This window comes from Lonchura striata, chromosome 19 (genome assembly GCF_050655825.1).
Source record: "Lonchura striata isolate lonStrDom1 chromosome 19, ASM5065582v1, whole genome shotgun sequence".
NCBI classification, from domain to species: domain Eukaryota; kingdom Metazoa; phylum Chordata; class Aves; order Passeriformes; family Estrildidae; genus Lonchura; species Lonchura striata.
Genome location: NC_140721.1, coordinates 3,958,090 through 3,978,579, shown reverse-complemented (window position 1 = coordinate 3,978,579; position 20,490 = coordinate 3,958,090). Strand labels below are relative to the sequence as shown.

The window sequence follows — 20,490 nt, the reverse complement described above, 5'->3', positions numbered from 1 at the left end:
TAAGAGATTTAACATGGGAGCAAATGCCTTTCTTAACCTGCTCCACACAGCTGGATGCCTTCTGTGCAAAGCTTCTGTTAAAGCTTCTTGGCTAAAAAAAAAGGAATTTATAGCAGTTCAAACCTTTGTTCCACCTTGATGTGCTGTAACTTTTGCCTTCTCGGTCAGCTCATCCTTTGTCTCACAGGAAGCCACTCCCAGGCTCTAATCATGGAGACAAAGGAGCTCCCCAGGTGAGCGATTTGTCAGGACATTCCCAACATTCTCCCAACAGGATGAAACTCCTGGGAAGTGAAGCTGCAACCATGACTCTTGGGTTTTTTTTCAGTTACAGAACATTTGTTACTTTCCTTACCCAAATTTGAACTACAGCCAGGGCAGGTTCAGTGAAAGCCATGAATGAAAGTGTTCGGCCCAGGCAACCTGAATGTGTCTGAATAAAAATAATTTATTCATAAATAATAATCTCTGCACAGCCTGGAGAGCCCTTCTGGGAAGGGAGAGTTCTGTCTGAGGCTTGCAGAGGGGTTAATAATAATAAATAATATGCCATGGGGTAGTGCAGGCCAGTCCTTCCCTTCAGCTGTGATTAGACACTGCTTTCAGAGGGCCTGAGCTCCGAGGGGTTTTGATAAGAGTCTTGCAAGGATGGAAACCACATTAACCAAGCTCTTGGGCTTTAACAGCACCAGATTTCCTTTTGCCAGTGGTTGTGGAGCGTGGATGAAACAAAACCCTCATCTGTGATGGAGCACTGCAGCAGGGGCTGTGTAGTAACGACCTTGGGGTTCAGACAGGCTTTCAGTGCAGATTCAGTGTTTGCTGGCAGCTGCCTGTGCACAGGTCCTGGTCCTGCCCCTGCGTTTGTTCTTTTGTATTTTTGTGTGTATTCTGCAGCTTCTGAAACGATAAGCTGCTCTTTAACCCCCGGGTGACCTGCCTGGCCCTGCCTGTGAAAGCAACCTGATTTTTGGGGACCAAAAGTGGTTTTCAGAGCTCTGGCTGGGACCTGGAACACCAGAGGTTTCTAAGTCAGAGGACAGCCACAGGTGATCTCAATAATAATAGTAATAACAGATACTTATAAATCATAATCTCATCTTGCACAGAGAAAGCTGACTGAGGGATTTGAACTAAATCTTGCTTTTCTCTAGTATTTGAGCATAATTCCATATTCAGAGCAGTTGTGTTGCACCCGTTCAAGACCTTTCGCTGCATTCATTTGGAGCTCCAAATGACACATCTGTACATGAACCTGAATTGCTTTGAAGGCTGGGGCTGAGGACTCATTTCCCTGATGTCAGGGCTCGGCAGGGAGCAGAACCACTTCTCCTTTTGCTGTGAAGTGTTGATTGGGAGTGCAGAGGACACGATCTGCAAGATCTGGGGTATGAACTCTTGAAGGTTCTGCCCAGGAAGCAGCTCAGCTCTGAATGAAGCAATCACAGGTTGTTTGAATTGCAGAGGGCATCAGTGCCTGCCCAGCTTCTCCAGAGCTGATGTTGGCCTGGAAACACAACGATTTCTCGATTTCCTGGGGAGATTGGCTGTACCAGCCACCAGCATAAAGGGGACCCTGGGCCTGGTACCTGCTGGGAGCCCCGTGCAGGGCTCAGCACTGCCAGGATCGAGCAGCAGCTTTGCTTCACAAATCCTGCTGGAAGAGGCACTTGGCTTTCCACCCCAGAAGCTGGTTAGTACACAAAAGCAAATACAGAGAAAAAAATGAAAAGTTTCTTCAAAATTATGTTCTCATACCTTGGACTCAGCTCAGCCAAAACCCTTCCTTTTTAATTCAGCTGCTTTGGTGGAGCCGTTTATGTTTTGGGTTTTTTTTTTTTTTCAGTCCTATGGTGACTTCTTTGTTTTCTAATGAAACAATTTCTAAAGAATTCACACACCTGCATTGTTGTGAGATGAGTTCTTGCAGATAATTTAAAGCACCAGTTTGAGATTCCAGGATAATACACGTTTATTATCTGGCAATGACCCTGGGGACTAGGAAAATCCAAGTTTGTTCATCCAAAGTTTACGATCTTAACGAAGTTTTTCTGTTTGGTTTTCCAAGGGTTTTACCGAATGATTGAAATCTCCAGTATGGAAATAGCTTTCCCTGGAATTTCACTCTTTGTATTCCATCTCTTCCAGCAAAATGCCTGCAGCCCTACAGTTACCAACCTCACCTTGGGCTATCCCATGCCTCATAATTTAATTCAGGGCTCATCAGGAGCCTTTGATGTGCTAATGCTCAGCACAATGTGGGCAATAAACATGCAGAGGTGCCTGCAAGTTATCCAAAACCATCCATTCCTTTCACCTGGCTTGGGCAGACGGGGCAGTTCAGCCTGTCGCTGGCAGCACCATCTCAAAGGTGGTTTTTGTACCTGCTCTGTGGCTTAGGGGTTGCGTTGTGTCTTGGGAATCTTTTCTTGGAGTCGGGCTCAGGACAGGCTCTGTCTTGTCCAGGCAAACAGCTCAGAAGTACCAGTGGAGGCTTGAGTGGGGATGGGGCTCGGGAGGCAGTGCCAGCGCCTCTGCCTCTCCCCATTCCCCGGTCCCGGGCAGTTTTGGGGTGGAGCTGCCCTCCACGGGAAGGGATGGATGGCAGCTTCTCTGCTTGCAAAGCCCCCCGTGCTGGGCTGATGCCCTGCACCACCCCAGAGGCAGCTCTGCCCACTTCTGCAGCACTCACAGGTCAATGCAGGGCTGCCCAAGCCAGTATGACGATGTGCCTGAAGCAGCAAGACTTCTTATATGCCATCCACCTTTATTTTTGATAGCCAGGCCATATCTGTGTCCCTTTGCAGCAGAGATCATCCCGCTTCGGTGCTTGTTCTTTAACTCTGCGGCCTTAGAGAGGAAAATTTGTTGTTGAGGTTGCTGAGGAGTGTCTGAGCTGGCAAATCTGGCTGCGGGACCAGCAAGAACATCTCGGCTCTCCCTGGCTCGGGAGATTTCTCTGTGCTCGGAGCCGTGCCCGGTGGGCTGGCTGGGGCCGTGTGTGCAGGGATGTGCTGCGGGGCTCCTCTCCGGCTCTTTGTGGCTGGGCCAAGAGCGCTGGAGGTGTGAAGGCACAGCTCGCTCGGGAAGTCCTCGGAGCGGCCGGAGCAGGAGACATCACACGGGCTGCAGGAAGAGCTCGGCCTCCGAAGCGGCAGCTCCGCTCCCCCGGGACGGCGGCGACAGAAGAACGGCACGTACGAGGCCGGAGAGCTCCTGGGCCGCTCCCTTCTCCCAGCGCAGCTCCGTGGGGTCCCTTGCGATCGGAACAAAGCGCCCGGGGCAGCTCTTGCACTTGAAAGCAGCACACTGGGGCTGCTGCTGTTCCTACGTGAGTGCTGGGAGGCGAATCCCTGGAGGGAAGTGGAATCCAGGAAAATAATAGTAGTGGTGATTCATCAGTGTCTGACATCTGAGCATCCAGCAGGGCTCCGGTGCTGCCATGGTGCTGTTGCACTCTAATTCTTGAATGGATTCATCACCTGCCAGGCTGCCGGCTCTGGGCTGTGTTTACCTCGATGTTTCTGTGATTTTCTCGCTCCTTTACAGATTCCAGAAGATAAATTTGCAGCCTCTCACCTGTGGGTCCCCCGAGCCCCGGGAGCTGCACACGTTCAGTTGGTGTTTCATGGAGGGTGTGTAATGCCAGATATTTTAAGAGGGCTCAAAGAGCACGTCTGGAGGGCAGGATCTGGGAATGGGCTCGTCCTGTTCTTCCTGCCAGCAGGATTTAACCAGGTTTGGTAGAACAGAGCTGAGCACACTTGTCCTTGGCTCCCCTTGCAGGAGCTGTATTGGGAGGAAGCTCAGTTGCACCAGTTACTGCCAGAATAAACCACTGGACTTTGGCACAGGTTCTGCTGCTTTGGAGAGCCATGAATCTCCCTGTAATGCAAAATCCACAACATTCACTGCCTCGCTACCTGTCTCACAGAGACCTTGCCCAAACAACCTATTCATCAGAACCTGAAATAATGGTTTCTCTGTTCGTGTCTGACTTGACAAACCACAATTTCCCTGGGCTCAGCCTGTAATAAGTGCTTCCATGATCACAAAAGCAGATCTTTCTCTAATAAAATGTATCCACTGCAGAAAGTTAATTCTGGTTTTGCTGAGATGCTGTAAAGCAGCAGAAGGTGGCTGTTGGCACATGTTCCTGCACTAGGAAAACGGTGTGTGTAAAAACCCTGATGTAAATCCATCCCTTTGGGGGAAAGTGCTTGTCTGTGATAGTTTACATCATTATAACAGGCTCTGCACGAGGGAAGCTGCACTCATCCCAAAATAATAAATAAACCAAACCAGTGTGGGCAAGTTCAGGATCCAGCCAGTGCTGATGGAGCAGCCAGACCCGGGGCTGTGAACCTTGAGCTCACCTCAAACTCTGCTGCTCCTTTCGGGGCACTTCCAAGCAAAAACTGAGGTTTGAACCCCGGGATTTAAGGGCTTCCCTGTTCATGCCATCATGGGATTGGGTTCTTCCATGTGACAATAGAGTGCCTGGAATGCAAAGTGCAAAGGTGGGAGTGCAGAGGGCAGCGATGCTCCTGTGTGCAGATCCTTCTGTGTGTCCCCATCGAATTAAATGAACCCCTGGCACAGTTTTCTTTCAGCATCCTGAGATGTCCAACTTGATAAAAATTACTTTGTTCAATATAAATTAAGAGTCGCCCTTTGTATCTATCTAACCCAAAGCATTGCTGGTCAACAGGAGTGTTTCCATTTGCAGTACACCCGAATGAATAATTTCAATCCTCTTTTTCCCCATATGTTTTTTGCTCTGATTTAACTCTGGATCCTCAGAAAACATTCCTTTATGCAAGATTTAGTTTACAACTTTGTTTAAAAAAGGAGAAACCAATGGCAATTTCTTTTACTTTCTGTTTGCTACAGGAAAGTTTGTTTTCTTTAATTGTTTGGATTTTTTTCCACTTTCTTCCCCGGGCTATTCAGTGATGCTGGATGCTTCAGCAGTGGTGTGAAGTTCAATCTCTGTTCTGTGTTTTGATGGTGAACACAATATAAAGCATGAAACCTGTGATGAAAAGGTAACCAGTTGTTAAATTACCTTCACCTTCCCTGCTGATTTAAGATCCACCAGAGCAGACAACCCCTTCAGGTATAACTTTTCTTTAAGCTCCTTAGACCGAAACTCAACCACTTCAGCCCTGTGAGTAACAGTATTTGCTAATCCGTGGTATTTTGCCATTTCTTACAGCAGGAAATGCCCCACTGTGCCATAACCATACAGAGACCGAGCGCTGCCAGGATTTTGTGAAATCTCCTACTTTGGGTCAGCGCTTTGCTGGTGGCGAATTCTATTTTCGGTGCGGCAACTCCGGTGTCCCGGAGCAGCAGCAGCAGCATCTCGAATTTGGCGACAGCGAAGGCAACTTTTGATTCCGAACTGTGCGAAGCGGTGCCCAAAACCTCCGGGGAGCCGCACACGCCGGGCCGGGGGAGCGGGAACGGGGAGCGGGAGCGGGGCCGGGGAGCGGGAGCGGGGCCGGGGAGCGGGAGCGGGAGCGGGGAGCGGGAGCGGGGCCGGCGGTGCGGGGCCGGGGCCGGGGAGCGGGGCCGGGGAGCGGGGCCGGGGAGCGGGAGCGGGAGCGGGAGCGGGAGCGGGGCCGGGGAGCGGGGCCGGGGAGCGGGAGCGGGGAGCGGGAGCGGGAGCGGGGCCGGGGGAGCGGGGGTGCGGGAGCGGGGCCGGGGAGCGGGGCCGGGGGAGCGGGAGCGGGAGCGGGGAGCGGGAGCGGGAGCGGGGGTGCGGGAGCGGGGCCGGGGGAGCGGGGCCGGGGAGCGGGAGCGGGGCCGGGGGAGCGGGGCCGGGGAGCGGGAGCGGGGCCGGGGGAGCGGGGCCGGGGAGCGGGAGCGGGGCCGGGGGAGCGGGAGCGGGGGTGCGGGAGCGGGGCCGGGGGAGCGGGGCCGGGGGAGCGGGAGCGGGGCCGGGGAGCGGGAGCGGGGCCGGGGAGCGGGAGCGGGGCCGGGGTGCGGGAGCGGGGCCGGGGTGCGGGAGCGGGGCCGGGGAGCGGGGCCGGGGAGCGGGGCCGGGGCCGGGCGCTGCGGGGGCGCGGTGCCGGTGCCGCCGGGGCCCGGCCAATGGCTCCGCGCCGCGCACTCCCCGCCCCGCTCGCCCCAGGAGCAGAAATAGCCCCGCCGCCGCCGGCAGCGGCTTTTCCGCGGGCAGCGGGCGGCAGCGGCGGAGCATCCCCGGGCGGAACATCCCCAGGCGGAGCAGCCCCGGTGGAGCATCCCCGGGCGGAGCAGCCCCGGTCGGGCCGGCCCCGATGGCCCCGCGGTGGCGGCGGCGCTGAGCGGAGCCGCGGATGCCGGGCGGGGGCCGGGCGCTGCGGGCGGCGGGGGGCCGCGCCCCGGGGCTCGCCGCGCCCCTCGGGCCCCCCGGGAGCCCGGACATGGGCGTTCGGCTGCCCCGTGGCGCGTTGGTACCTGCGGGAGGGCGCCCGCTGGAAAGTTTCTTCCTCCCATGAGCAGCGCCTGCTCCCGGCGCTGGGCTCTCGCCATGGACACTATGAAAACCACCTACATCGCGCTGGAGCTCATCATCGCCGTGCTCTCCATCGCCGGCAACGTGCTGGTCTGCTGGGCTGTGGCCATCAACAGCACCTTGAAGAACGCCACCAACTATTTCCTGGTGTCGCTGGCCGTGGCTGATATCGCCGTGGGGTTGTTGGCCATCCCTTTCGCCATCACCATCAGCATCGGCTTCCAGGTGGATTTTCACAGCTGCCTCTTCTTCGCCTGTTTCGTGCTGGTGCTGACCCAAAGCTCCATTTTCAGCCTGCTGGCGGTGGCCATCGACAGGTACCTGGCTATTAAGATCCCACTGAGGTAAGAGGTTGCAGTGGGAGCGGGCAGCCACATTCCCTGACAGCCCGGCTCTGATCTTCCTGCTCTTAGCGTGCAGGAACTTCCGATCCCTGGTGCTACCTCAAAAGTTTTGCTGCTGACAGGTGATGGAAATAACAGAGGTTTGTCACTCGCTCGCTGCAGGACTGGGATCGGTGTCCTGCTTCTTGCTTCAGAAAACACCTGGAAGTTCCGTTCCTTGAGGATGTTTGCCCTGGGAGGGTCAGGGGTTTCTGGAGCAGGCCAGCAGTGATGTAAGGCTGTGTTTGGGGTGGTTGTGGCTCATCTGTGCAGGTATTTATACAGCCCCTTTATCGCGGTGTCCAGGCATCTCCCAGGTAATTAAATAGAGGAGCGGCCACTCTTTCTCCTGTTCCCTACTTGTGAAAGGAGCAGAGGGGAGCAAAAAGCCACACGTCAGATTTTAGAGTTTTACAGTTCAGTCTCATCCAAGTTCAGCATCCAAGACATGAATTGTCTTCCTTCTAATTCATGGGAATTGAATTAAAATGGGGAAAACGGTATAGAATAGAGGTTACAGGCACCTCTCCAGTGGGCTGGTGCAGCAGCTTCCTTAAGTTTAAGGGAACCGAAGCCCGGGCTTTGCATTGTGAACCACCTGAGTTTGCTCATCTGGGTCTCCTCCGTGTCTCAGCTGTCCTGCCCTGGGAAGGAGACACTGGTGGAGCCCCCGGGAGCCCAGGAAGCTGCAGGGACTGGCCGGGAGCAGAGGCTGTGGGCAGCCGTGGCGCTGGGACCTCAGCTGAACTCCGGCGAGCCGCAGCTCCCCTGGATTCCGCTCCTCTCCCGTGCGCGGGCAATGAAGTCACCCTGAAATGACTTAAAACAAGAAAACCCTCTCACCCTGTTCTGGCACCTTGCGTCTGAGACCTCGCAGAGGCTGAGCAAATATTAATTAGTCATTAGGCAGGGGTGGAGGAGCGTGGCTGTGTGTCATGCGAGCGTGGAAATTCCGGGGGATGTCGCGCAAGCGGGAGCGGACCTGCAGCACGGCGGGGACGGGGCCAGCGACAGGGACAGGTCGTTTCCAGCATCCCTGACCCTGTTTCAGACCCTCCCAGCCACCCAGCCGGGCTCACAGACCCACCCTGGCTCCGGAAAACGCTGTCGTGTCTTTTCCATCCCTTCGTTCGGGGCTTTCCCGGGATGCCGGGGCAGCGGCACAGCAGCAACTGCAGAAGCAGGTCCGATTTTTGAGTTTCACTTTAATCACACCCCTGGCCACAGGCTGTCAGGCAATAATTCTATTTTTGTACACAAACACTTTCTGCAGCTGAGGAAACTGTGGTGAGGAGGGGATTGTGCTCTGCTGAGAGCCGGGGGAAGCAGAGGATCAGAAATGCTCTGAGGGATCCTTTCTGTGCTTGCAGAGGGAAGTGGCTTTGCCAGCTGATGAAACTGCCCATATTTCCTCCACTCCTTTCCCCCAGTCCTGGTCTCAGCAGCTTTGCCTGACTCTCCATCGGGGCAGTTCATCCCAGGGCAGTTTTGCCTTGCTTCGGGATTCTTTCCCAGCTTCGCTTTCCTCACCCCATCTCACGCCAAATCTTTTATTCCATTTTCACAAATATCTTTATTCCTGTGAGTGCTTTTGAGCTGGAGACCAAGGAGTCCCATCCTAGGCTGGCTGAAGTGTGAAATTTGGGTTAAACTCCGTCTTGGCATTGAGGTCTATTTCAGGGCTCTCAGAAGGGAGCAGCAAGTAAAAAATCCTTTTAAAGGAGGGGGGTTCTCCCTGTGAGGAGCGACACAATGGACAGGCCACTGCCTTGGTGACAGATTTAGGGACTGATACTGAAAGGCTTTTTTTAGTTGTACACCAAGATCAAAAGGGGATAGAGGAGGTTATAAATCTACACAAGCAAAACCCTTCGGGACAGCACCAGGGTTCTCCCAGCAAGGCCTGGTTGGAGTTTTCTCTTCAGCATCTTTATTCCACAGTGCTGCTGGCAGGGAGGGGGGTGGAACTTCTCCCACCACCCTCTCTGGGCAGGAGCACATGCCATTTCTGGAAGCAGGGTTGTGCTGGGGGAACAGGAAGCTGATCATCCATTTCTAGGAATGGAGACTGTAGAAAAAGCTTTTTTCATTCAAACACCCATTCTGGAGGCCAGTGCAGAGGCTGATACCAGGCCATGAAGTATTAAATGTTTAAGAAAATGATTTGTGCCCAGCCCTGTCCAGCAATTACCATAAATAATGTGGTTGTTGCAGAGCAGATGAGTGTCCTTGTCACATCCAGTGCTCCATCAGCTCCCTGTGGAGAGCTCGGTGGGATCATTAAGGACTGGCTGTGGCACATTATTTAATACCCTTTCAGAGCTGTTTGAGAGGCTGGGCAGGCCTGTGGGCTGGGGTGCACAGCAGAACTTTGCATTACAGCCAGGCTAATAATGGATTTTTCAGCTCTGTGGCTGAACCAAGAAATCCCATGGGGAAGAGGAAAATTGTTTCAGTGAAACTGGAACAGCGATGCTGGGAGGTTTCAGTGGAGCAAAGTGATCCTGACCAACCTGGCAGATTTTGGGTTGAGTTGCTCAACCCTTCTGATGTGCTGCTCTTTGAGGTCAAGACCTCCTCACTGGGGAAGGAACTGACAACTTCTCATCTGGAGAACTGCAGAACAAAAAAAATCTTATTTTAAAAATGGTGGTTTAGAGCCCTCCCTCTTCTGGCTAAAAATATTTGCTGCATTTGACTCGAAGCCACGAATTCTTTCTGTCCCTCGAAACTCATATTTCGCTTGTTTGCTTTTGATGAATTCACTGTTTGTGGAGAAGCCCCCACCCACGCTGCCCATTCTGTGCAGCTGCAGCTCCAGCCCTTCCCTGGCTCCCTCCTCCCTTGGCCATCACCAGGATGCAGCTCCGTGTCCTTGGACACTCTGTCCCCTCTTCCTGCACCCTCCTGAGTGCCCACCCCTGTGCCCAGGGACACAGCTCCACCCCACTCTCCTCTGCCAGCCTGACCCCCCAGCACTTCTCCAAGCAGGATTCCAAGCCAGGGAATGGAGCATCTCTCAGCAGCAGCAAATCTGTCCTGCAGAGAGCACTTGGCACGAGGCTTTTGCTCTCTGGCTTCCTCCGGGGCTGGATTTCACCCCACAGTCCCGTAGCTGGAAGCCAAAAAAGATTTGTAGGTGGAATAAAACAGTTTCCTTTTATTTGCATTAACCCAAATCCTTTGGCAGGGTGAAGAATTGTAGGTAGGGATGGGTGCCTGGAACAAACGTGTCAGGAATTAGGGAGGGAGAGGAGAATCTGTATTTAGAGAGCAAAAGGAGAGTGCAACACTGAGCAGCAGCACACTGTGTGTGCCCCTGTCCACTGGTACCTCCTGCAGGACAGTGAATGTGGCACTGCTGCCTGGCAAACACCCCCTGGGACCTGCCATGGGAAAATGATCCCCAGCTCCCTGGGATTTGAGCTGATCTGCTGCTTGTCCTGGCTTTAGTTCTCTCCCATCTTCAGCTTTACCCCTTGCAGATGTGCAGGACTGATGTTCCAGGGAAACTTTGCTACGAGCTGGAGCAGGGTCCCAGCCCCATCCTCTCCCTTTCTGCACAGCTTTGAGCCCCTGCTGCCCCTCCTGCAGCCAGAGGATCCTCAAGTGGATTCCCAGTCAGTTGATGGGATCAGGATCTGTTACTGGTGCTGCCCTGACCTGCCTCTGCTCCTGCCAGTGTCCCACAGGAGCTGCTGTCCCCTTGAGGAAGGCAGGAGTGCAGCTCCTTCCTGCTGTCCTCGTGGGACAGATTAAATTTGGGTCGTTGCTGTTTTTCCCTCATCCTTTCCAGAGCTGGCCTGGCTGATGCTGAGGCTCTGCTCTGCTGCAGAGGAGGGGTTCCCTCCACGTCCCCATGCAGGGATTTGCTCCCAGATTTCTGTCAGCTCCCAGCTTGCTGCTCAGCAAAGCAAACTGCTGGGGTTTGATGTCCAGTGGGAGGGCTGGAGCCACAGGGGAGCAGAGAAAAGCCTCTTGGTGTCCCCCTGCCACTCCGTGAGTGCCAGCTGCCCTTCCTCCCCGTGCCCTTGCCTCATTTCCTTCTGTCCTTGCACTGCCCTTCATCCAAAGCCCCGGAGTCCTGCTGCTCCCTGCTGTGCCCACTCCCTGAGCATCCCAATTCCTGCTCCCAGAGCCTCCCCACCCCTCAGGAAGCTGTGCCTGGCCTTGGTTATCTCTGAGTTACAGCCTGAAGTGCCACAAACCCAGCGAGGGCAGGAGGGCTGGCTGCTCACTTGAGCAATGGAGCTGTCACACCTTTAGGGAAGTTTGTGGCAGCCAAGGTGGGCCCAGGGGACGTGGGAGCTCTCCCAGGGCTGCTACTCACTCCAGCCTTAGGTGCAGCCAAAAAATCAGGAACAATCATGTGTGCCCTGGTGGCAATGAAGGAGAGAGGGGAAATCACAGCTATTTTGAGCTGTGAGCAGCCTGGTTTCCTTCAAATGCACGTCCCAGATTTTTATATCTTTTCCGCACCTCCGAGGCCACTTCCCTCCCGAAAAAACAAAAGTCCTGACAGGAAAAGGAACTGGGACCTCTCTGGGACTTCTGCCCCCTCTGCAGAAGCTGGGGGACAGCAGGGATGCCAGGGAGCATCAGGGATGTCAGGGCTGGCTCCAGGCTGTTGGCTGAGGGCACTGATCTCCAGGCTGAGTCAGAACCCAGATCTTTGGATTTAGAAGGTTTTTATTCTGTTTTGGGCAGTTCAGTCTGTAAAAATGGAGGTTAATTTTAAGATATTAAAAAAAAAAAAAAGAACCTTTGAAATCCAGCAGAATTTTGCTTCAGAAGATCTTTTGACCTCTCCCTACAAAAATACATGAAACAGAAACTGTTTTATTTTGAAGTTGCAAGTTTTTGCTTTGTTAATTATCAAGCTGCTGCTTGGGATTTTATGAAATTTGCTGTTTGCCAGAGCAATGAGCCCAGACCACAAAATTGAGTCTTTGAAGAGTGTTCTGCTCTGGCCCTGGGCCGCCCCAGGCAGTGGCCACTCAGGGTTTGGGGACTCCTCTTACTGTATTTGATCCTCAGATGCCAGGAATTGGTGACTCCAGCTGTGCCTACAGATGTGTCAGTCCTGTCCCCGCCCCACCAGCTCTCAGGCTTGCAGAAGGGACTGAGTTTAGGGAATTTGTGCAATCCAAAAAGAAGATTAACTCCTAATCCAATGGATGACATCAGGCCTGGGCATGAGCTACAAATAACCTGGGAATGCATCGCTGGGGGTGTGTCCCTGTGTGTCCCTGCTCTTACAGGGCCCTGTGGGCACTGGTGTCACTGGCACCAGAGCTGCTGGACCCGCTGGGGACAGGGGACAGAGCACAGGAGCTGTGGGAACAGCTCTTGGCCATGTCCCCCTTTCCCAGTGCTCAAACCTTCCATGGGATGGGCAGCACAGGCAGGCCCCACCCCGGGGTGACAGGACAGAAATCCCTGTCCCCTGTCCCCAGCAGGGGATGGGGCTGGGCTGCAGAGGCCGGGGGAGCTGAGGAGGAGCTCAGGCCTGAAACAGGGGAGAGCTGCAGGGCTGTGTCCCAGGGCTGACAGAAACACCAAGCACTGCCATCACCCTGGCTCCACACCAGTGTCACACCAGGGTCACACCAGGGTCACACCAATGTCACACTGATTCCACACCAGTGTCACACTGATTCCACACCAGTGTCATACCAATGTCACACTGATTCCACACCAGTATCACACTGATTCCACACCAGTGTCATACCAATGTCACACTGATTCCACACCAGTATCACACTGATTCCACACCAGTGTCATACCAATGTCACACTGATTCCACACCAGTATCACACTGATTCCACACCAGTGTCATACCAATGTCACACTGATTCCACACCAGTGTCACACCAGTGTCACACCAGTGTCATACCAATGTCACACTGATTCCACACCAGTGTCACACCAGTGTCACACCAGTGTCATACCAATGTCACACTGATTCCACACCAGTATCACACTGATTCCACACCAGTGTCATACCAATGTCACAGTGATTCCACACCAGTGTCACGCTGGTTCCACACCAGTGTCACAGCAGTGTCACAGTGATTCCACACCAGTGTCACACTGGTTCCACAGCAGTGTCACAACCTCCTGCAGGCACGGCGCCGTTTTGGGGCAGCTGCTGATTTTGGGTGTCGGGGGCTGCTGGAGCGTGGGAGCCGCGTGCAGCGTGAGGGGCTGAGCTCATTTCCTTCCTGTGCTGCCTCGCTGTGCCCAGCCCGGCTGACAGCCCTGGAGCCTGGGCTCGCCTCTCAGCCGCTTTTTCTCCCCGTGCTGAGCAGAGATCGAGCGGGGGCAGATCTCAGATCTCACCTGCAAACCCCTCGGGGCCCCCCCAGCCTGGCAGTGCCCACCCGCTGCAGGCTGCAGCTTCCCCTGTGAGCCCCCACGTTACCCGGCCTGTGCCATTTGTAGGATTTATTCCTTTCCCCTGCTCCCCGTCCCACGCTGCTGCACGCCCTGTGGCTGTCCCTTGTCCCCAGGTGCTGTGGGGACAGCAGTGGCCGGGCTGAGGCAGGGGTCCCTGTCCCGGCTCTGGTGGCACCCAGGAAGGAGGGGTGAGAATATCTGGGGCAGGTTTTAAACCTGCAGGTGTCCGACAGCCCCGGCTCCTGGCTGGGGACACGGGGACCCGGGGAGGGGACAATCCTTGCCACCCAAGAGGGCTGTGTGTGCCCTCCCCCTGCTTGTCCTGCTGCTGACCCTGACCCCGTGAGCTCACCTGAGGTGACAGGGTGGCACTGTGGCAGTGTGACACTCTGACACTGTGGCAGTGTGGCAGTGTGACACTGTGACAGTGTGGCACTGTTGACAGTGTGACAGTGTGGCAGTGTGGCTGTGTGGCACTGTGGCAGTGTGACACTGTGACAGTGTGGCACTGTTGACAGTGTGACAGTGTGGCAGTGTGGCACTGTGGCACTGTGGCTGTGTGGCAGTGTGACACTGTGGCACTGTGACTGTGTGGCAGTGTGACACTGTGGCAGTGTGGCACTGTGACACTGTGGCACTGTGACACTGTGGCACTGTGGCACTGTGACAGTGTGGCACTGTGACACTGTGACACTGTGGCACTGTGACTGTGTGGCTGTGTGGCACTGTGACAGTGTGGCTGTGTGACACTGTGACACTGTGGCACTGTGACAGTGTGACAGTGTGGCACTGTGGCACTGTGACACTGTGGCACTGTGACAGTGTGGCACTGTTGACAGTGTGACAGTGTGGCAGTGTGGCACTGTGGCACTGTGACAGTGTGACAGTGTGGCACTGTGACACTGTGGCACTGTGACAGTGTGGCACTGTTGACAGTGTGACAGTGTGGCAGTGTGGCACTGTGGCACTGTGACAGTGTGGCAGTGTGGCACTGTGACAGTCCCGCCCAGCGGAAGGCCGCCAGTGCTGCTGCTGTCCCTGCACACAATGGGGACAGATGCAGAGGAAGTGATTTGTCTGCCCGGGACAGGGACACTCGCAGATGTCCCTGTCCCCAGCTGACAGCGTCACCACTGATCACAGCTCTGCCGCCAGCTCCTTCCTGCTTAAACAGCACAGCTTTCTCTTTTTATTTCTTTTTCTTTCTCTTTCCCCCCCTCCTCTCTAAGGTGCAATTTATGATTCATTTAAAATGTCCCGCCAGGATACTTCAGCTGCAGTGTGATCCCCATTCCGTGGCTGTACACGGAGCACAGAGGCAGCAATGGTGCTTATTTTGTTAAAGCTAAAAATAAAAAAATTAAAAAAGAGCAAGATGTAAAGTACAGCTGTGGGGAGGTGACAAGGACACAATGCTTGGCGGCTGAGCTGCTCTCACCCCTTGTGAATGGAGGTGTCTGTGTATTTCCCTTCACACTTAAAATAGAAATATATATATGAATTGTCACTGGCTATTTGCAGCAGAGCACCTGCCTGCTCCCAGTTCTGCACCCTCCCCACACCCAGCAGCCTGGGCACGGGGCAGGGTGGGGAGGCAGCTGGGGAGCAGAAGGCACGGGGGAGTTTGGAGTTTGAGCTCTGGAATTGTTCATCGGAGGCTGATCTTGCTCTGGGGGCAGCGGGAGAACCCAAAGTCCTCGAGCAGCCTCTGCTGTGGCACAGGGACATGGTGGACAGGCAGGGCAGTGTGGCACCACCAGGCTCTGATGTGGGACCCGCAGGATTCTCCTGCTCCTGCTCTGACATGAATCTTGGGGCAATAACAGCCCCATTCCAGAGTGTTTCCTCTGGGCTGCCACAAGCCCTTCACCCCAAAAGCTGCATTTCTCCTGCTATGCTTTCAGAGCCAGAGCTCAGGGGCAGCAGGGCTGGGTGAGCTCCCCGGGGTCCAGCAGGGGCTGGTGGGCAGATGCCAGGGACGTACAGGACAGAACTCAGTTCCTGCCCTTGGGAGCCAAACCCCCGCCAGGCCAGGCTGGCAGCGTGCCCTGCTCTGTGCCAGCTGTGCTCAGCACCAGCCTGGGCCCCTTGGCTGCTCCCCAGCCCCAGGGAATGGCAGCAGAAATGCAAAAAACCCAACCCCAACCATCCTCCAACACACCGAGCGAGACTTCCTCGCAGTGCTCGCTCTGCCCGTGTTTGCTGCGATGCTCTCCCAGGAGAACTCTGGGTTTTGGAGGGGCAGGGGGATGCCAGCTGTGGGAAGGGCACCAGGGGCAGGGGCAGCTGCTGGAGCCTCTGTGCCCGTGTGGCTGAGGCACAGCGGGGACAGCCCCAGCTGCCCGCGGGGACGCTGCAAAAGCTGAGCCCTTGTCCCCCTGGGTGACACCGGGGCGTGCACAGCTCCTCCCATCAGGACAGTAATTAAAGCCTTCATGGCGATTGCACCAGTAAAGAGACTTTGCCTGGCAGTGGAAAAGGAGCTAACACATTGCCAGGTTATTTAATGCCAATAAATCATTTAAAGATATTCAGCTGTTATTTACATTAAGGCAAAATTTGATGCCTCCGGGGGGAAGCGTAGAGATGATTCAATATTTGTTACACATTAGTTGAGCAGACTTAGGTGAGTAAATTTACTTTAATAGGTGTTTGGGGGTTTTTTTGCCTAATAATATTAAGACTAAAAGAGAATGAAGGAGGGGTTTGCTGGAGAATTCTGAGCTGTGAAAATCTGTTGGTTCCTCACTGTCTGACCCTGTTTTATGGAGCTTAGGAAAGAGCTTGTGAGAGTCCATACCTGCATCTGGTGGCATTCATTAATTTATGTTTTTAAGCGTGTGCTTAACTTGTGTTGACTTAAGGGCAATACAGGCAGGGTCCCACCAAATAAGTGTATTAGGGTAATAACAAGGTAATTAATGAACAATTGTAGGACATCAGGCTATTCTCAATTTCACCTTGGACTCTTCTGGCTGGCCACAGCAATGACCATCAGCAGCACCTGCCATCAGCTGGATGGAGAGATGGTGGGAGGGCTTTGCAATGCAAATTCTGGGGAAATGAAGAGCAGGGCAGTTGTTCCCTGTGAAAAACCATCTCCAGCTCTTCCCCAGGCGTCCAGCCCTCCCCATGGCTCAGCTCAGGCTCTGGCAGGCCGGGAGCCCAGGATGTTTTCACATCTTCTCTCAGAAGATGTAAAAGTGCCACGGTCCCTCTGCAGCTCCACTGGGAGCGCTGGGAGGAGCCAGCAGCTCTAAAATAAACAGGACAGCCACTGGAACATCAAGTGGCTTCTTGACTGTGTTTTAAACCTTCAAGCCAAGCCTTATCTTAGCAGAAGAGTTCAGGAGAAGAGCAGATGGGGCCAAGTGTTTCCAGCAAGAGGCAGCACCGAATGTCACCAGCCTGGGACCTCAGCATGGCCATGGTGGCTCCTCCTGCTCCTGAGCACACAGAACCCTCCATTCCTTCACTTTCTGTTTCTAAACAATGGGCCCTTTGGTGTTTTCCAGTCTCACCAGAGTGGTTTTTGGGATGGAGCACCTGGAGGGATCCTCTAAGCAGGACAAGCACGTGCCAGTGTTCCCTTTCAGAGCTGAGAGAGAGCAGCAGCTCCTGGTGCCTCTGCAGCACTGACTGAGCTTGGCCAGGGCTGTAGCTCAAGACTCAGGCTTTGCCAAGAGATTGGATTTCTGTCAACTTCTCAAATCTCAATGGTTTCAGGTCCCACAAGCCCAGACCAGCTCCAGCTTCTGAAAACCTGATGTGGGGTCTCAAAAGCAACAGGTGATGCCCTATTTAAGAACTTCTCATCTTCTAAGTATTGAAACATTAATAATGAGAGAAAAATGCAGGAGAAGCCCCTCAATGGCTGGATCTACCCTTCAGTCACCAACCCATGGACTGCTGACAATTCAGCACCTAAATGTGGCTGTTCCTCCTGCATCCTCCCAGCCAGCCCAGCTGATGCCTGAAGAAGGAGCCGAGGGCTCCCCCAGCCCCTCTTTGACCCCCAGTTGGTGCTGGCAGCCCCCCGGTGTCCCCCGTCCTCGCAGGAGGAGCAGGGGGCTCAGCTCACAGGAGGCAGTGCAGTGATTCACAGGCACAGCTGCAGTTGTGTGGGAATAAAACCCTCCCCTGCCTCACGGCCGGAAGAAAATCAGAACAAACGTTCTTAGGAAAGGAGGAGCAGGGCAGCCAAGCCAGAGTAAACAAGCACTGAGAGAAGGGTGTGGGAAGGAGGGACGTGTGGCTGCCAGCAGACTCTGACTGGCTGTGGAGAGGACAGGAGTGGGTTTCTCATGTTGTCTTCTGGCTGCTCCTTCCTATCTCCAGACAGGGATCTGACTGATGCTTTGATTTTGGCAGCTGCTCTCCTTGCTCCCAAAGCAGACTTTTGACTTTTGCTGCTTCAGGATCCAGCTCTGCTTGTGTCTCCGAGCATCTGAGGGCTGGAGGGGCCATGAAGGGACTCTGGGATGAGGAAGGTGTGGGGCAGCAGCAGGCTCAGCACTGCACCAACCTGTCCCTGGGCCACAGTGGAGCTTCTTCATGACCCACGTGGGATTGCAACATAGAACTGGGCACCAGCGTTGCCCCAGCTGCATGGGGTCAGCCCAGGAACTGGCCCAGCAGCTGCCCCAGCGTGCCCAGCAGTGGCTGCTCAGAGTCAGGAGCATCAGCCCCGGGAGCGTCCCTGCCCGTGCCCTGCTGGCAGTTGGTGGTTTAGGATCACGCCATGATAAAGCCTTTTTTAAGCCTCCAAGTCCCTTCCCTCCCCTTGCAGGGGGTTTGTGGGCTGGGGCAGGGCCTGGCGCCTCTCAGGAATAGTAAATGATTCACCTCCCCAAATCGAGGTGTGTGGGAGGAGACACAGGTGAGAGGTTTTGCCCCTGGGGCGATCAGAGAGGTGAGGCCCCCTCGTGGGTGTGGCTTTTGCCTCATTAACCAAAACACCGATGATTTTACCTGCAGGGAAGCCACCAGTGCTCATTTATGTAACATCTGCTGTGGTTTTGTCCCGGGGGCTGCAGGTACAACAGCCTGGTGACCGGCAAGCGGGCGAGGGGACTCATCGCAGTGCTGTGGCTCCTGTCCTTTGGGATTGGACTGACCCCACTGATGGGCTGGAATAAAGCCATGAGTGGCTGTCCCAATGCCACCAACGAGACAGGGACAGAGCCCCACGGCTGCTTCGTCTCGTGCCTCTTTGAGAACGTGGTGACCATGAGCTACATGGTCTACTTCAACTTCTTCGGCTGCGTGCTGCTCCCGCTCGTCATCATGCTGGGGATCTACATCAAGATATTCATGGTGGCCTGCAAGCAGCTGCACCAGATCGAGCTGATGGGCAACTCCAGGACCACCCTGCAGAAGGAGGTGCACGCAGCCAAGTCTCTGGCCATCATCGTGGGGCTTTTTGCCTTCTGCTGGCTGCCCCTGCACATCTTGAACTGCATCACGCACTTCCACGAGGACTTCTCCAGATCCAAGCCCGAGTGGGTGATGTACGTGGCCATCATCCTGTCCCACGCCAACTCTGTCATCAACCCCATCATCTACGCCTACAGGATCCGGGATTTCCGCTGCACCTTCCGCAAGATCCTCTCCAAGATGCTCTGCAAGGCCGACGAGCTCCCCAAGTGCCCCTCTGAGCACAACCAGCACCTGACTGTCATCAACATCAGCTCCCCGCCCGCCTCGGTGACTGTGTGACCCTGCCCCGCTGCCCCTGGCACTGCCCTTCCCCGGAGCAGTCCCAGGAGTGCTCAGACATGACCACTATGCACTCGTGCAGCTGTGTTTTTATTTTTATTTTTGTAATGAACGTCGTGCCTGGTAGAGGAGTGACCTGAGCGGGGACGCTGAGCGCAGCTCGCCCTCCTCTGTAGCCCCAGGGGGACTGAGAGCTGTGATCCCCTTGTGTTTCCTTTCCAGGTGTTTCCTTTCCAGGCTGGACACTGACTGGAGAAGACTCACCTGCTGGGGGGTGTTTCCCCAGTTGTGCTGCTCATGTCAAGTCATAGGATCTTTATTTTAATTATTATTATTATTATTTTTTAATATTTCGATTCATTTAGGAGTAATAATTTTGTGTCTGTTTTTTGAGTTGTTCCCTAAGCTCATACTTGACAGCACTTTGGTAATACTCTAATTATTCCATCAATTGTTTGATGCAGCTTGTATTCTCTGATGGGAAAAAGTCTTACTTAGCCCAGTTGCTGGTGTGAAACTGAATCTGTGTTCCAGGCACTGAGGGGTGGGACTGTGAGGATGGGAAAGCCAGGTCAGAACTGGCCAGCCCAGCATGGAAACCCCATTTACTGAAAGATTTGAGAAAAGCTTTTAGGGCAGAGGTTTCACTGCCTTTAAATCACTTTGGTTCACAGGACTGTGCAGCCCAGTGCTTCAGGTTTGCTTCCAGATCTGTTTCCAGCATCAAAACACAGGAGGCAGAGGTGCCCCAATGGTCCTGGCTGGTCTGAACCACAGCCACCAAGGCCAGTGTCACTCTGCCTTGGGGACACGAGTTCCACAATTGGGTTTTTGCTCTGCCAGCCTTGCAGAGCTTCCTCAAGTGCAGGTTTTAGCTGGGAGAGGTGGATGCTGCAGCTCACCTGACTCCTAAAACTTGGTCTGTCTGGGGCACCCCTGCAGCCCTGTAACCCCCAGAAGCTGTGAATGCCTTTTTTTTTTTTCCCTAACAGTAACTTTTATATTTTTATCCCTGAAAAATTGTACTTGAATCACACAGAAATCAACTCTATATTTTTTTCAATTCTGTTGCACTGAAAGGGGGGTACAAGACCCCAAGAGTTTCATTTCTCTGGCATATATAATGACAAATATGGTGTAAAACCAATTGAAAAGCTGAGGAAATCTTGTTCCTGCAGCATCTCCTCTGCCAGCTGGCAAGAGCTGCAGGCAGCAGCTGCAGGAATGACTCTGGGCCCACCATGCACAGGGAATGGTTCCCTGGCAGTGCTGGATTTCACTGCAGCTCAGCCCGAGGCCTGGGTGACATCCCCAGAGAGCTCTGAATGGGGTTGCACATGTTTATGCAATATCCAAATTTAGCTGCAGCTCAGTGCCTCAGACATGGGCACTCCCAGCCCCAGTCTGAGCAGTTCAAGTCCCTGTCCCAGGGGCTTCTCCTTTACCTGCCCCTTCAGCTTTGCTGCATCTGCCTTGCCAAGGGCC

The 20,490-nt window shown here is 54.4% G+C and overlaps 1 protein-coding gene across 1 annotated transcript; it reads left to right on the top strand.

Moving 5' to 3' along the window:
- The first annotated feature begins 6,197 nt into the window (after positions 1-6,197).
- ADORA2B (adenosine A2b receptor) lies at positions 6,198-19,151 on the top strand. Its single transcript, XM_021524939.3, has 2 exons — positions 6,198-6,849; positions 18,324-19,151. The coding sequence occupies exons 1-2, from the start codon at positions 6,485-6,487 to the stop codon at positions 19,003-19,005; spliced, it is 1,047 nt and encodes a 348-aa protein (XP_021380614.1). The 5' UTR covers positions 6,198-6,484; the 3' UTR covers positions 19,006-19,151.
- The last annotated feature ends 1,339 nt before the right edge of the window (positions 19,152-20,490 follow it).